At 45.7% G+C, this 16,196-nt stretch overlaps 1 protein-coding gene across 1 annotated transcript in view; it reads right to left on the reverse strand.

Annotated features, from left to right (window-relative positions):
* Positions 1 to 302: 302 nt before the first annotated feature.
* CMTM4 (CKLF like MARVEL transmembrane domain containing 4) overlaps positions 303 to 16,196 on the reverse strand; it is an 81,608-nt gene continuing 65,714 nt past the window's right edge. The window contains exons 3-4 of the mRNA XM_005592158.3: positions 9,250 to 9,348; positions 303 to 7,734 (exon numbers count right to left, since the gene is read on the reverse strand). Coding sequence (XP_005592215.3) covers positions 7,570 to 7,734; positions 9,250 to 9,348 — 264 coding nt within the window. The 3' untranslated portion in view covers positions 303 to 7,569. The remainder of the gene's footprint in view (positions 7,735 to 9,249; positions 9,349 to 16,196) is intronic.

Consider the following 16,196-nt stretch of genomic DNA (forward strand, 5'->3'; position numbering starts at 1 on the left):
AGCGTTCTTGTCCAGGCTGATGGGAAAAGACAAGACATTCCACCCAAACTGTCACACACCACATGTGCTGAAAATGCATATGAAAGCTGGGTGTGCAGGAGCGGAGAGGCCCCTGGTGGAATTTATGTTCCACCTTGTCAGCCCTGGCAAAGCGGCAAAGCTGGTGTCACAGAGGCCTTGTTCCACCGAGGATCATGGCTCTGTTCAACCTCCACGCAGCAGCCCTGTTTCAGGAACTGGATCCATAACCTTAACCTTTAAGGGGCAGAGGAGGCCAGCCAGAGTGAGGAGAGACAACGACATCCTTACACGTCCATTTATTAAGAGTTCCTTCATGACGATTTAATACAATAGTTATTAACGATTAGTGTTGAGAAAATTATTTTCCTCTACATACAAAAATACAGATTTGAACACTATGAAAAAGATCAAGACAAGTACCGTGAAAAATTGGTCCTTCAAATGAAAGGGGGAAAATTGAGGGCAATGTGAGGCTTTGCCTGCTGTCGGGGACAAATCAATAGCAGCAAAGCTTTGGGGCCCCAACCCACTCCAGACATACAGACTTGAACCCGAGAGCCAGGCCAGCCAGGGGGCACCCACCCAGGGCTTCCGTAGCTGAAAAACCAAACACATAAACCTAAGTTTGCCCAATGGGCATTGCCTCAGAAAGCCCACAGTTGTGTCTTTAAACTGCCAGAATGAAAGAGACTTAACAAGTAAAATGTGATAGTTGTTAATATTGCCCCCCAAAAGTGCCACCAGGTGAAGTACCACGGGTAAATCATATTGGAAAGTTACTACTTAGCCATCTGGCTTGACTTCCTTGGTTATCAAATAATTACATATTCTGACCCTTCAGAAGGACATCAAAAGCTACGATTTTATGTTTCAATCCATCTGTACCTTCATTTGCAATGGCTCAGCTAGTTTATTCAAGGGTTTTGGGACCAGCCATAACTCACGCCCTGCAGGAAGGAGAGGCGAAAGGAGCTGCTGAAGAGTATATGTCTGTGTCTTGGTGTCATCTAGCTCCTCACAGCAAGCAGCCTGTTTTGTTCAGGCCTGAAGCCTGGAATATGCCACCAAGCCTAGCCAGAGCATCCACAACGAACCAATACGAGATCCGAGTGGAAGGTGAGAGCTCCGGAGCCGGCTGAGGTCCCCCGGGAAGCTTCCCACTCTGTAGTGGCAGGAAGGCTGCGCCTCTGCAGGACGCCTGCACTGATCCTGGAAGGGGCCCAGGCCAGAGAATACACCTGGGCTCAGTTCACCAGCCCAAACCACAGGGGAAGGAGCCAGACGCCGGCCTTTCACCATTTTACACCCAAAGACAGGTCAGGGCTCTGATGCTACTCTTTTGTTTGTAAAATATGGAACCACTTTCTTTGTACTGTTTGAGGTGAGCAGTGGCTCCAAACTGAGCAAGTGGTTAAAAAATGCCAATGCAATTATACTGACTTATAATTATTTCACAGAAATATACTCTTACTCTCAGACTATTTAAATAAGCAGGAACAAGATGTGGGAGAAGCAGCAGCAGAGAGGAAAGAGGAATAGCCAGGGAATTTTTTTGTTGTTTTTTCCTTCTTTAAAATACATACGAAGTGTAAAGAGAAAATGGCCAAAACCTCAAAACTACCATTGTTGAAAACAATATTAAAAGGACACAATCTAAAATCATGCTATAAAAATAGTGTTATCTGGCTTAACTAAATGTACATCTTTTTTTCCAATTCCATGATTGACAAGAGTGCTTATGCGACGCATGGAAGGCACCAGAGGTGAAGTGATTATTTGCCTTAAAATATACAAAGACAGAATTGCCTACTTTGAAAAAAAAATAGTCATACTTGTAAATAAATATGTTTCTGCCATGGGTTCCTGAACCCCTACAAATTTCAACATATACAAATAGTTTCAATTCCTAGCATTCTCTTAGAGGGAACCATGTCAAACAAAATCAAGTTAGGAAAAGCACTGATTTTATCCAAGTAGGTCAATTTGAGGCAAGATTCAAAAACTCATTTTAAAATGGGTTACAGAGTGAAAGAGTTGGGAGCAGGCAGCCCCCTTTGGGCCTGGGCCAGCCGACAAGTCCATCCCAGGTGTCCTGCCCTCGCATCTGCCAGCCCTCGAGCCAGCCAGGTCTCTCTTCAAACCCTGAGTATTTGCCTTCCTCACTTCTGCAAAGAGGGGAACAGAGTCTTGAAACTTGCAAAATCGACTCTGGAAAAAGCAGGCAAGCAAAGCAGGGCCTGTGGGGGGAAGCAGCGTGAGTCAGGCCTCACCCTGGTGCAAGGGCACCAAGTCTCCCTCCTCTCCCCTCGTCTCCTCACCATCCCTTCGGGTGACTGACTTTCCTGATAAAAATGGGGTACTTCCTACTGGGTGTCTGCACTGTCATCCTAAGGCAACTCAAGACATGATAGTTTTAGACTATGATCAAATCTCACACAAACCATTATCAGAATCTTGTTTCACACCATCTCTCTTTTCAGGAACAGTTAGGAAAAGACACTCTGGCCTGGCCCTAAATCCCATTAGCAAAGCTGACTAAGGTGGTCTGAGATATGTTCTTACTCCTAAACTTAAACTTCAAAAGTTTCGATAGCTCCCTGGGGTCCAAGCCAAAGGCTCCCTGGCCTTTCTGTATTATGCATCCCAAAGAAAACACGCCACCCCAGGTGTCTAGATAGCAGTCACCTGAATTAAAGCCTCAGCATAAAAAAACATAGACAACAAACTTACCCTATGAAATAGATACACCATTCAAGGACCCATCATCTAAACTTTTCTAGGCAAGCTGCCAGTGATTCAAACTCAGCGGGCTTGTGGGTGATTTTTTCCCTTACTGTTATGTTTGTGAATAGGAAAAACTAGAAAGGAAAAAAAAAATCCCAAAGGTTGAAAAACTGTATTCAAATGGAAAAAGAATATATCCCAGACAAAAGAAGAGAATATAACAGGACCTATTCCGCTTCAAGCTGAAGAGTGTACAAATGCTACTCACTCACATGGAGAAGAATTAAACAGAACATTCACTTTCAGAAGAACATTCTTCTAGACGTAATAGATATTGAAGGTATTTTCTCTCACAGTTTCTAAATAAAAGAAACATAAAAGGTCAAATATTTTAAATTACTTTCTCGACCAGACAGTTCTTGTGATTTGAATGACATCTGCTGAGAAGAGAAGAAACACAAGATTCTATAAAGCGCCAGGGAAGTTTACAAAGCTGAAAGCTGAGGGTGTCAGGCCTGCGTCCTGTCTGAGATGGCAGCCAAGCCAGCTTCAGAGTCACCTGCTGGACCCACATGTTCCTGAGCCAGATGCCAGGAGCTCACCCATAGCACGGGGAAGACCTGTCCCCAGCATCCCACTCTTGCCCTCAAGCTGACTGTGGAACATGAGACAGCTTTCAAAGACAAGAGGACAGGAAGGCAGTTAACCAAGTACACGTTTCCAAGATAGCCTGAGCTGTCTAGTGCTGATGGAAGACAGGCGGGGTGTTCCAGGCCACCGCTTCCTCCCTCATCTCCCAGACCTGACTGTGTGTGGACCTCACCAGCCTACCAAGCTGTTGGGCCTGGACATGGGTGCTGATAAAATAAGACAAACCTGGAAAAAACCCTGGATTCTGCAGCTTCACTGGGAACTAACAAGGCACCTGGAGACCTCACAAGCTAATGGCAGTCCCTGGAGCAGGAAGCAACTTGTTATTCTGCTCAAGAGAATCCACCAGTAGCTCTTGGCCTAGAAACTTTTTTCCCCTTTCTGATACCTGTTTAACGTCATTATTTCTCTGTAAACAAGATCTGGAGAAGATGACAGTCAGGCGGTGGCACAAAGACTTCATGATCGCTTTGTTTTGAACACAGATGAGACAATGGGAACCCTTAAATCATCACTGCCTTGCAGAATCACTAAATTGGTCAGGTGTCTCCACGCTCTATTCATCTCCTAGGTGTTAAGACCAACCCACAGAAAATCTGGCGATTTACCTCGCCAGGGAGGGATTAGACCTCAGTCCACCTCTTAGAGCACATGGATAGGTGAGGTTTTCTCATGTGAATCTACAGGAAAACACGTCTGGGCCACACGCAGGACATGACACACACTAGGGTTGTTCAGGGCTCATTCACTGCAAGCAAGAATTCATATACATGAGTGCACAAAGGTGCTGGAGCTTGGTCTCCTCAGGCTTAACCCAATGCTGACTCACTAGGACAGCTTCCAAGAACCACAGATTAAACTGCAAACTTGAAGAGAGTCAAAATGTTTTCAACTGAGTCACGAAGCTCTCCCAGAAGCACCCGACATAGGGTGGAGGTCAGACACATTCCGTGGCTGCCCACAGGCGTGAGCCTTCCTGCCAGGGGACAGTAACAGGACCCAAAGGGCTGCGGGTGCCGCCGACTTCCCAGGGCCAAGCCCTCAGAGCTGGGCTGGCCTTGCCCATGCTGGCTTTAGCTCACGTTGCCAAGGAAGATGTGTATTGGGGCTGTGCAGGGTGCCACATTCTTGCTTTTTCTGTAGACAAAAGTCACCTCCCTCGGATGGCTGTTCACTTCAAGTCGAACTTATCTGACGAGATTTTAATCTGTAACTGCATCTGCTCTTCCCAGCTTTATGTGGGGCCAGCAAGTATCTTCAGCCTTTCATGACTGCAATCCCTCTTTAAGGCAGGGAAAGCGTATTTCCCTCCCCTGCCTTCAGCAGTGTGAAGGAAGGATATCAAAGAGAATCAGGGAAAAAATACCAAATCCACCCAATCAGTGCCAAAATAAACTTTCTCTGAGGACGTCAGTGTTTGCATCCATCTAAAACCACCAGAGGTTCCACCAAATGCTTGAGGGTTTCAGCTGTACAGTGTCCAGGAACAAATCCAAATGCACATAGCAACTGCAGTTTCTTCAAGTTTTGCTTGAAATGTGAAAACCTATATCAACCCACCAGAACAGTGAGAAAAATTAAGGTCACTCAGCCTTCAAATGCCCCAAACCAAACTGATATTGGTCCCTATTGAAACTATTAAATGCAAAAACACTTCCTTCAATTTGCCAAGAGGTCATTTTAAGGCCCCCAGATATAGATTGTCTTCTGTTTGCACAGAGGCAATATAAGAAAAATATAGGCATCTTCACGTTCACCGTGGACAACCCTATTCCCTCCAGAACTTTCGTCACCACATGGTCTATACATGATGAGATGTGCAACCACACATTACATCAACTAGAAAGTGTCCATGGCACCACTTCCGGTCCTAGTGGGAGTTAATTAAATACAAGGAGAACATTTACAAAACCACGGGGGAGCCTCATGGCACAAAGGATATTAAATAGTTACAGGGACATAAATAATTCTGAAGAGTCTATCACGAAGATGCAAATTGACTCGTAAGTCACTCTGTGGCGTGGCATCCTTTTTGGTCATTCATCTGCATTTAGTTTCAGTGACTTCGGAACTATTTCTTGCAGCTGACAACATATCCTCGGGAGGCCGACCACCTGCTCCCACTTTCACCAGATGATCAAGTGGTTTTACTGAAGTGACCTGGAAAACTTGGGCAACAAGCCCACCTGAATGGTGTTGTTTTTAATCCCACTTCAAAGGTGGCCTTTTTTGGGGGCCAAGTAACAAGATTCCCAGCAAGAGATTTCTGATAAAGCTCAGGGTGGTCCTTCCAAGTGCGCCCCATTTAATGCAAGGCTGAGCCTCTGTGGCCCTATTTTAAAAGGGACTCTTAAAGGGAGATAAGCCCAGTTTTGACTTTGCAAACACACTCAACAGACCTGCCAGGCAGCACACCCAGCTGTGAGCCGGCCTGGCTGCCCTCTCTGTGGGAGCAGAGGGGAGACAGTTGTTAACAGGCTAGCAGGGTCAGCCCGAGACAGACATGGTGCTCAGCCACATAGCCTGGGCCACTGCTCCGAACTCAGATTGTACTCAATGTGTTGGTGCAGGGAGCTAACCCCAGCTCCGACCCCAGCCCAGCGGTGTTGCCTGATCAACACTGTGAGATCAGATGCTATCCTTTCCCGGGGAATGAGATGCCACATGTGCATAAGGGGACGCTTTCTCACAAAGACCCCCGCCGCCCCCTCAGAGTTATTTATTACGCAGTACACTGCTAAAGCTGTCAACATTTGTCAGCACTTGATCTTGGGGATTTCTCCACATTACTGCAAAATCTTCCTACCACAGTAAGTGCTTTTTGGTGAGGGCTAAACACAAAATGTTAGAGCTAGAGTGAGGTTTGTAAACATTAAAAACAGTTCAAAGAGTGAAAACCTGACAAACTAAACCAACTTTTTTCCATAAAAGATATAATTAGTCTCTAATTAAAAAAAAAAAAAAAAAACTACTGCATCATGGGGACTCACTGAACTCATTCACCACACACAATAATCTTCACTTTATCAATAATCAATCAGAAACCTTAAGCAGCTAGGATTTTTCACCCCAACAACTCCCAAGAATGATGTCTGTAGTTATGACACTGAGGCGCCCAAAGCAACAGTTAGTGCCTTTTGAAACATGGGTGGAAGGGTGTGTTCTGGTGCAAATTCAAGTATTTTCAAATCCTAGACGAATCTGCTCAGAATCACGTTAGAACTCTTTGCAGGCATTTAGAAAATTAGCACACAACCCTAAAATAGAGGAGGGTGTGTGTGTGTGTGCGCGTGTGCGCATGTGCATGCTGTTTTTTAACACAACCACATACCTCCCACCTGCAGTCCATGAAGCCAGCAAATGGGCAAGTGCTTTGGCTGGTGGAATAGGCTTGTTTCTTTCATGGCTTTTACCTGAGAAGGTAAAATGACTGAAAATCTGCAGTTCAGCCTCAAAGTACTTAGGGTAGGCAGGAAACTGGAAAACAAGATGGTCCCCATATTCCTGGAGAAGAATCTGGGGTTCAGGAAGCTGATTCATTTGAGGAAGAATCAAGTGATTTCTCATCAGAGTAGGAAACAAAAGGTAACCCTCCCATGAGTCACAGGTCCCTGGGAGCCATCCTAATAGGACATTAGCTTTCCCCAACCCTGTGGCCTTTGGGCTGGTGCTGGCTGCCTGGGGGCCCTGGCATGGAAGACAAGGAGTGGGTTGGATCCTGGCAGCCAGACTCAACACTGACTTGGAGCAGGTGGTGCCTAAGGCTGCCTGAGAACCACTGCCGACTGACCGTTCCAATGCTGTCCCTTCATTCCTTCATATTTCCCCCCCTTTTAGCAGCCCCATTTAATCCAAAGTCATCTTGTTACAAATACACATGACAGGGTGGCTCAGAGTCAAAGGAAGCCTGTGCTTCAGGGCAGGTAAGACCACAAGTGGACCTGGGCAGTGACACTGGCTGCTCCACAGCCCCAAACACCAAGGAACATGGGCGTCCTGACTCCACCGCAGACCCGCCCACTGGGCCACTCGGGAAACCCTTTCCCAAAATGAACTTTTACCAAAGAGGACAAAATTCAACTGAATCACATGGAAATCTGACACAACAAGGGAAAGAAAACTTGACTGAGAGACGGGCACAAGGACGGGAGGGAGGAGGATCCAGGCAGGTCCTCACGTGTCCAGGCGCTGGATCTCAGGGCGACTGTCCACATCCCTGGACTCTGTGCGGGCTCGGATGTAGTCATTGGTGCTCTGCTGGCGGACGCTGACTCTCCATTTCTGCACTGCCAGGAATGTGTTCACTGCATATGCTGCAGTCGCCAAGAAGCCAAATATCTAAAACACACCAGCACAGTTAGTCCTCGGGCACGTGGCCTAGCCCCCCAAGGCTTCCGTGGTGACCCAAGCCACGTGCAGCCCCTTCCTGCTCTGCCAACTGACCACTACAACCCTGTGCCTTCATTCTTTGATCTCTTTCCCCTCTCAGCAGCCCCATTTAATCTAAAGTCTTGTTTCAAATACATATGACAGGGTGGCTCAGAGTCAAAGGAAAGCCTGTGCCCAGCCCTGCTGGATGTGTGGCTGTCACACCACGGCTGAGTCTCTAGTCATGTGACACACAGAAAATCTTGCCTGACCTAAAGACAGCCTAAGGTTTCCTTTGAAGTATTGTGGACCTATAAGAAAAAAAAATCACAAAAGTACCTCTTTTACTGCACCTTCAGGGCCTCTGGTCCCAGATGAGAAAATACAGTGCAGACAAAATGTAACGTAGACAGAAAATCAGGGTTTTGCATGTGGGTCCCAAATCAAGCCACAGGGCCAAACGTTCCACATCACAGCCCCCATCCCACACCTGCCTCTCACTGGGCAGCTCCAAGGAAGCAGCTCCAGAGTGAGAAGCACAGAGTTTTAATTATTAAGACTGACAAATCTCCTGAGTGGTACCTGAGAGAACAGCTAGTTTAATCATTTATAAACCTTTTAATCCCCCCATTACAAAAAGGATACCTGTTCCTCATAAACTGAGAGCAATACAGAAATGCAGGGCATGCAGAGGGAAAGTCCTACATTATCTGGTCCCCACCCGCCATGGCATTTCCACCTTGAAATGTCATGTGACTGCTAAACGGCATCATGACTGCATTCAAGAACCCTCCCCTCCCTTCCCAGGCAGGCAAGGCTCTTTCTTTTTTTTCTTTTTCTTTTTTTCTTTTGAGACAGAGGCTCGCTCAGTTGCCCAGGCTGGAGTTCAGTGGCGTGATCTCAGCTCACCGCAAGCTCCGCCTGCCGGGTTCACGCCATTCTCCTGCCTCAGCCTCCTGAGTATCTGGGACTACAGGCACCTGCCACCACACCTAGCTAATTTTTTTGTATTTTTGATAGAGACGGGGTTTCACCGTGGTCTCAATCTCCTGACCTCATGATCCGCCCGCCTCAGCCTTCCAAAGTGCTGGGATTATAGGCGTGAGCCACCATGCCCGGCCAGGTAAGGCTCTTAAACAACATCACTGACAATCATCAAGGACTGTGTTGGAAACGAACCAAAGCAGGGGTTCTTGAACTTGAGTATGCATCTGTATCATCCAGAGGGTTCATTCAAATACATTTCTGACTCAGTAGCTCTGGAGTGGAGCCTAAGGATGTCTAACAGATGCTGAGATTGCTGTTCTGGGGCCCATACTTTGAGAACCACAGCACTGAAGGGACTGGGACCCCCACTGGCCCAGTAACATCATCTTTAGCAAAGGAAAAGCCATAGGAGGGGGAGCAGGACAAATGCCAGGGACAGGTGAGCAGGTCACAGGAGGTCCCCAGATCAGCCTGCTTTAACCATTTGAGTTTGCTTACCACGGCAGCAATTTCTGCTCCGGCTCTGTGATTTAAAGTAGCCAGTACGATTGAAGCAATAAAGAAAAGGAAAGTGCTGAGTCCAGTGTTGACCAAATCCTAGAGAGAGAGAGACAAAATAAAACAAATGAGAAGAACCATTCCATCTTTGCTCTAAAAGCAACTGAAGAACTTTCAAAATAAGACCTACAATACCCAACCTCCCTGGTGGCTCCATATTTCAGTCTCAATGTCACAGGGTTACTGGTCACACAAAAGAAGGCAAAGTTTATGACACTACTTGATAAATCACGACCACAAAATCTTCATTTTCACCAACCCCACTACCCTTTCTGAAGAAATACTAACCAAAATTGATAACAGTAATTACCATTTAGAGGTCTGGTGCCATCCTTTAAAAACCACACTCAAATCATCTTGCTATGGACAAAGCTCTCCAGGGGTCCGAATGTACTAAAACTGGTGAAATCCCTCCAGCATTCCCCGCACTCACATGTGACATTCAAAACAAACTTTCACACATAGAAAGCACACAGCCAGACCTCACGCTCTTTCTCAAGCAGTCTTTCAAGCCTCTATGTCACTAAAGCCTGGTGAATTTTCTCCTAAGCTTCTCACACAGCACACATCCACCATTTCATAGATTTAACTCCTGTCTTATTTGTAGAAGGGAACATAGCACGGTAATGAAAGGTCACAGCCTAAGCAGGGTCCAAACCACCCATATGACTTTAGACAAGCTACTTTGTTTCTGTGCTTTACCTGAGAATGTACCCCATTCCTCCCAGCGTTGTTGAAGGAATTAAATGGAACTATACAGGTAAAGAGCCCAGCATGGTGCCTGGCCCACAGCTACGGTTGCTTACACATTTACTGTCACTTCTATTATTACCACTTTGGCCTGAGGCCCCCAGTAGCCTGGGTCATAACAGAGTACCTCTAAAACCTCTATAGGAAAAAAAATTCAAGAAAAAGCCCAAACTGCCTGAGTGCCAGGCTGATTACACTATAAACACCTGATGGGTCCTCTGGTCTGGCCTGGCTCCAAGGTCGATTTCCTCTTTTTGAAGATGTAAAGATGGCTGGTGCGGTGGCTCACACCTGTAATCCCAGCAGTTTGGGAGGCTGAGGTGGATGGATCACTTGAGGTCAGGTGTTCGAGACCAGCCTGGTCAACATGGTGAAACCCCATCTCTACTAAAAATACAAAAATTAGCTGGGCATGGTGGTGCACACCTGTAATCCCAGCTACTTGGGCAACTGAAGCATGAGAATCACTTGAACCCGGGAGGTAGAGGTTGCAGTGAGTTAAGATCGCGCCACTGCACTCCAACCCGGGTGACAGAGCAAGACTCTGTCTCAATAAAATAATAAAATAAGATGTAAAGAGACAATGCTGGCATCGTAACAGTGCTGAGCCTTGCAGCAGACAACCAACCTGCTCCTGGCTCACGGAAAGCTCTGCTCAGATACATCTGCCAGCAGGATGGGTTTCAGCTACGACCTGCGTAAGCCAGGGCAAATTTTTCACAAATTCAAACCAGAAAGCATTTAGTTACACTCAGCTCTGGTAAGATGCTATAGGGGTAAAAAGAGAATATAGAATATACTTCTCAAAGCAAAGACTATTCAGAAACAAGGGGAAAATATAATACACTGTGAGGTCAAACATCAAATAAAACAGTATTGACATTAACAGTGACGTTTTAAAAATAGAGATGCAGCAAAGGGCTAGAAAACAAACAGGCCAGGCACGGTGGCTCATGCCTGTAATCCCAGCACTTTGGGAGGCCGAGGCGGGCGGATCAGCTGAGGTTGGGAGTTCGAGACCAGCCTGACCAACACGGAAAAACCCCGTCTCTACTAAAAATACAAAATTTAGCTGGGTGTGGTGGCACATGCCTGTAATCCCAGCTACTCAGGAGGCTGAGGCAGGAGAATTGCTGGAACCCGGGAGGTGGAGGTTGCCGTGAGCTGAGACTGCAACATTGCACTCCAGCCTAGGCAACAAGAGCGAAACTCCGTCTCAAAAAAAAAAAAAAAAGAAAGAAAGAAAAAGAAAAGAGAAAACAGTCAAAAATGTTAAAGTTGTAGGAGTATCCATAGTTTTAAATTTGTGTTAGCAATGATCATTAACAATAGTGAATGGAGAATGAGATGATGAATGGGATCAGCGAATACAGGGAAAAAAATTTCAAAAAGCCTATTTTAAAAAGATACAAAATAATCTTCCAATATGATCTGAGGCTAAGGGACCAGATTAAACCAGGGGAAAAAAATGCCAGCAACTGCCAATAAGAGCATAACATATCTGCCTCCTCAAATCCCACTGAATTATATTTAAATACTGAAGCACTTGCTTAAAAGATGAATCTAAATATAATTGAGCTTCTAGGACTGTGCTGTCCAATAGGGCAAACACTAGCCATGTGTGACTAAAGTTAAACTAATTCATATAAGATAAAAAATTCCACTCTTCAATCACACTAGCCACAATTCAAGTGCTCGGTAGCCACATGTGACAAGTGGCTGCCTCAAGGGCAGAGCAGATCAGAAAACATTTCAATTATCAGAGCAGCTGCTATGGTACCACATTGCCCTGAGACCAATAACTAGGTCACAGAGATGGGGAAAGAAGGACATGTGAAACACTACCATGAGGGTGCACACAGTCAACTCAACTGCAGGACCCTCTACAGGATAAACGACCCAGTTTTTCTAACAAGTCAACAGAATAAAAAGAAAAAGGGGGGCCAGGTATGGTGACTCATGCCTATAATCCCAGCACTTTGGGAGGCCGAGGTGGGCGGATCACCTGAGGTCAGGAGATAGAGACCAGCCTGGCAAACATGGTAAAACCCCGTCTCTACTAAAAATACAAAAATTAGCTGGACCCCATCTCTACTAAAAATACAAAATTAGCCGTGGCCAGGTGTGGTGGCTCACACCTGTAATCCCAGCACTTTGGGAGGCTGAGGTGGGTGGACTGCCTGAGCTCAGGAGTTCGAGACCACCCTAGGCAACATAGCAAAACCCCATCTCTACTAAAACACAAAAAATTAGCCAGGCACAGTGGCATGCACCTGTAGTCCCAGTTACTCGGCAGGCTGGGGCAAGAGATTCGCTAGAGGCCAAGAGGTGGAGGTTGCAATGAGCCAAGATCTCGCCACTGCACTCCAGCCTGGGCGACAGAGTGAGACTCCCTCTCAAAAAAAAAAAAAAAAAAATTAGCTGGGCATAGTAGCATGCGCCTGTAGTCCCAGCTACTCAGGAGGCTGAGGCAGGAGACCTGCTTGAACCCGGGAGGCAGAGGTTGCAGTGAGCCCAGAATGCGCCACTGCACTCCTCTGAGCAACAGAGAGAGACTCTGTCTCAACAACAACAACAAAAGCGCAGGGCTGGGGGAATGGAGCTGTTTGCGGGGACCTTGTGTGCATCAAGATTTGAACAAAACAAATGTTGGCCGGGCGCAGTAGCTCACGCCTGTAATCCCAGCATTTTGGGAGGCCAAGGTGGGCGGATCACGAGGTCAGGAGATTGAGACCATCCTGGCTAACATGGTGAAACCCTATCTCTACCAAAAAATACAACAAAAATTAGCCAGGCCTGGTGGTGTGCACCTGTAGTCCCAGCTACTGGGGAAGCTAAGGCAGGAAAATGACGTAAACCCGGGAGACGGAGCTTGTAGTTTGCCGAGATCGCGCCACTGCACTCCAGCCTGGGCGACAGAGCAAGGCTCTGTTTCAAAAACAAATAAAAAAAAAGTAAAAAGACACTGTGGGCCGGGCCCGGTGGCTCAAGCCTGTAATCCCAGCACTTTGGGAGGCCGAGATGGGCAGACCACGAGGTCAGGAGATCGAGACCATCCTAGGTAACATGGTGAAACCCCGTCTCTACTAAAAAATACAAAAAACTAGCCAGGCGAGGTGGCGGGCGGCTGTAGTCCCACCTACTCGGGAGGCTGAGGCAGGAGAATGGCATAAACCCGGGAGGTGGAGCTTGCAGTGAGCTGAGATCCAGCCACTGCACTCCAGCCTGGGTGACAAAGCAAGACTCTGTCTCAAAAAAAAAAAAAAAAAAAAAAAGACATTGTGAGACAAAGGGAAAACCTGAATATGAACTGGATATTAAATAAAATTAAATATTGCTAATTCTATTGAGTATGACAATGGAATAGTGCCATTTGAAACACAGTGCTGTATTTTAAAAAGAAAGGTAGTGAGGAAACAAATGACAATGTTAAGCAACTATTGAACAAATACTTTCAAAAATGTGTATTCCTACCTAACACCTTAAAGCAAAATAAATCAAAGAGAATAAAAATTACATTTAAAAAGCAAAACCACAAAAGTATGTGTGTGTGTTTAAATAACCCTGGTCAAGAAGAACTTTCTAAGCATTATACCAAATGTAGAAACCTTCAAGTATAATCTTGACAAATATTAAACCTTAAATAACCATTTGACAAAATGGTCAATATTGGCCAGGCACAGTGGCTCACGTCTGTAATCCCAGCACTGTGGGTGGCTGAGGCAGGTGGACCACTTGAGGTCAGGAGTTTGAGACCACCCTGGCCAACATGGTGAACCACTGTCTCTACTAAAAACACAAAAAATTAGCTGGACGTGGTGGTGGGTGCCTGCAGTGCCAGCTACTCAGGAGGCTGAGTCAGGAGAATTGCTGGATTCTGGGAGGCAGAGGATGCAATGAGCAAAACTGCACCCCTGCACTCCAGCCTGGGTGACAGAGCAAGACTCTGTCTCAAAAAAAAAAAAAATTTGGCCGGGCGCAGTGTCTCATGTCTATAATCCTAACACTTTGGGAGGCTGAGGCAGGCGGATCACCTGAAGTCAGGAGTTCAAGACAAAACTGGCCAACATGGTGAAATCCCATCTCTACTAAAATACAAAAATTAGCCAGGCGTGATGGCAGGTGCCTGTAATCCCAGCTACTCGAGAGGCCGAGGCAGGAGAATTGCTTGAACCCGGGAGACGGTGGTTGCAATGAGCCAAGATCGCGCCACTGCACTCCAGCCTGGGTGGCTGAGTGACACTCCGTCTCAAAAACCAAAAAACCAAAAAAAAAAAAAAAAGTTCAATATCTTTAATTTATAAATAGCTCTTGCAAATTAATGAGAAAAAGTAACAAAGTGAGAAAAGGACATACATAAGCAATTTGAAAAAGAATACTACTGGGTAATAAGCAGGAACAAATATTCAAATTTACTTATAGCCAAAGAAATGAAAATTAAATTGGCAATCATATACTACTATTCACCTGTGGGACTAGCAGACTACACACCTGGGGTAAGCGTGTGTGTTGGAGATAGTGAGAAGACCAACAAGAAGGGCTTCAATGACACAACTTCCTGGAAAACCACTGCCAATAGGTATCAAGGGTTTTAAAGAGGTTCATGTCATTTTCCTATGAATCCTACACTTGGAAATCCATCTTAAATATCATAGTGGGGGCTGGGAGTGGTGGCTCATGCCTGTAATCCCAGCACTTTGGGAGGCCGAGGCAGGCGAATCACCTGAGATCAGGAATTCTAGACCAGCCTGGCCAACATGGCGAGACCACGTCTCTACTAAACAAATACAAAAATTAGCTGGGTGTGGTGGCACATGCCTGTAACCCAGTTACTCGGGAGGCTGAGGCAGAGGAAACACTTGAACCTGGGAAACAAAGGTTGCAGTGAGCTTTGCACTCCAGCCTGAGAGACAGAGCGAGACTCCGTCTCGGAAAAAAAAAAAATCATACTGGGGGCCAGGCACGGTGGCTCCTGCCTGTAATCCCAATATTTGGGAGGCTGAAGTGGGTGGATTGTTTGAGCTCATGAGTTCGAGACCAGCCTGGGAAACACGGCAAAACCCTGTCTCTACAAAAAATTCAAAACAATTAGCCAGGCATGGTAGTGCATTCCTGTAGTCCCAGCTACTTGGAAGGCTGAGGTGGGAGGATTGCTTGAGCCCAGGAGGTCGAGGCTGCAGTGAACGAAGACCTCGCCTCTGCACTGCAGCCTGGGGGACAGGATGAGACTCTGTCTCCAAAAAAGTGGATAAATAAATGATATAAGGCGAAAAGGTCTAAGTATAAGGAAGCACGCAAAGTGCTCAATAGGGGAGTTGTTCAAGAAAATGGGATTTCCATAATGGAACACTATGCAGTCATTAAAAATAATGATGTTGTTGTATATTTAACATGGAAGGTACAATAATCTAAATGAAAATGCATGACTTTAATGGTTCTATTTTTCTGCACTCACATATCACAACACAATGCATATGCGAAAAGCAGCCTAGAGAGAACAGTTTAGGATTCATACTCAAGTGTTTTAAGTGGTTACCCTTCAGTGGGTCATATCGCGTATTTTTAAACAGCTTTATTGAGATATAATTCACATACCATAACATACACCCAATTAAAGTATACAATTCAATCACAATGTAATTTTAGAACGTTTTTAGCACTCCAAAAACAGCCTCGTACACATTAGCAGTTATTCCTCATTCCTCCCCCAACCCTAGGCAACCACCAATCTGCTTTCTGTCTCTATGGATTTGCCTATTCTGGACATTTGTGTGTGTGTGTGTGTGTGTGTGCGTGTGTGCGCGCGCGCGTGTGTGTGAACTCTGCCACAAATATACAAATATTCTGGACATTTCATACAAATAGAATGATATAACATGTCTTTCGTGCCTGGCCTCTTCCATTTAGTATAATGGTTCTAAGGTTTATTCATGTTGTAGCATGTATCAGTACTCATTCCTTTTTATTACTGAATAATAGTCGATTGTATAGATACACCACATGTTATTTATCCTTCATCAGTTGATGCACATTTATTTCTACTTTTTGGTTATTACAGATAATGTAGCTGTGAACCTACAAGCTTCTGTGTGGACAAGTTTTCATTTCTCTTCAGTCATCAGATGATTTTTTTTTTA

This window comes from Macaca fascicularis, chromosome 20 (assembly GCF_037993035.2).
Source record: "Macaca fascicularis isolate 582-1 chromosome 20, T2T-MFA8v1.1".
Taxonomy (NCBI): Eukaryota; Metazoa; Chordata; class Mammalia; order Primates; family Cercopithecidae; genus Macaca; species Macaca fascicularis.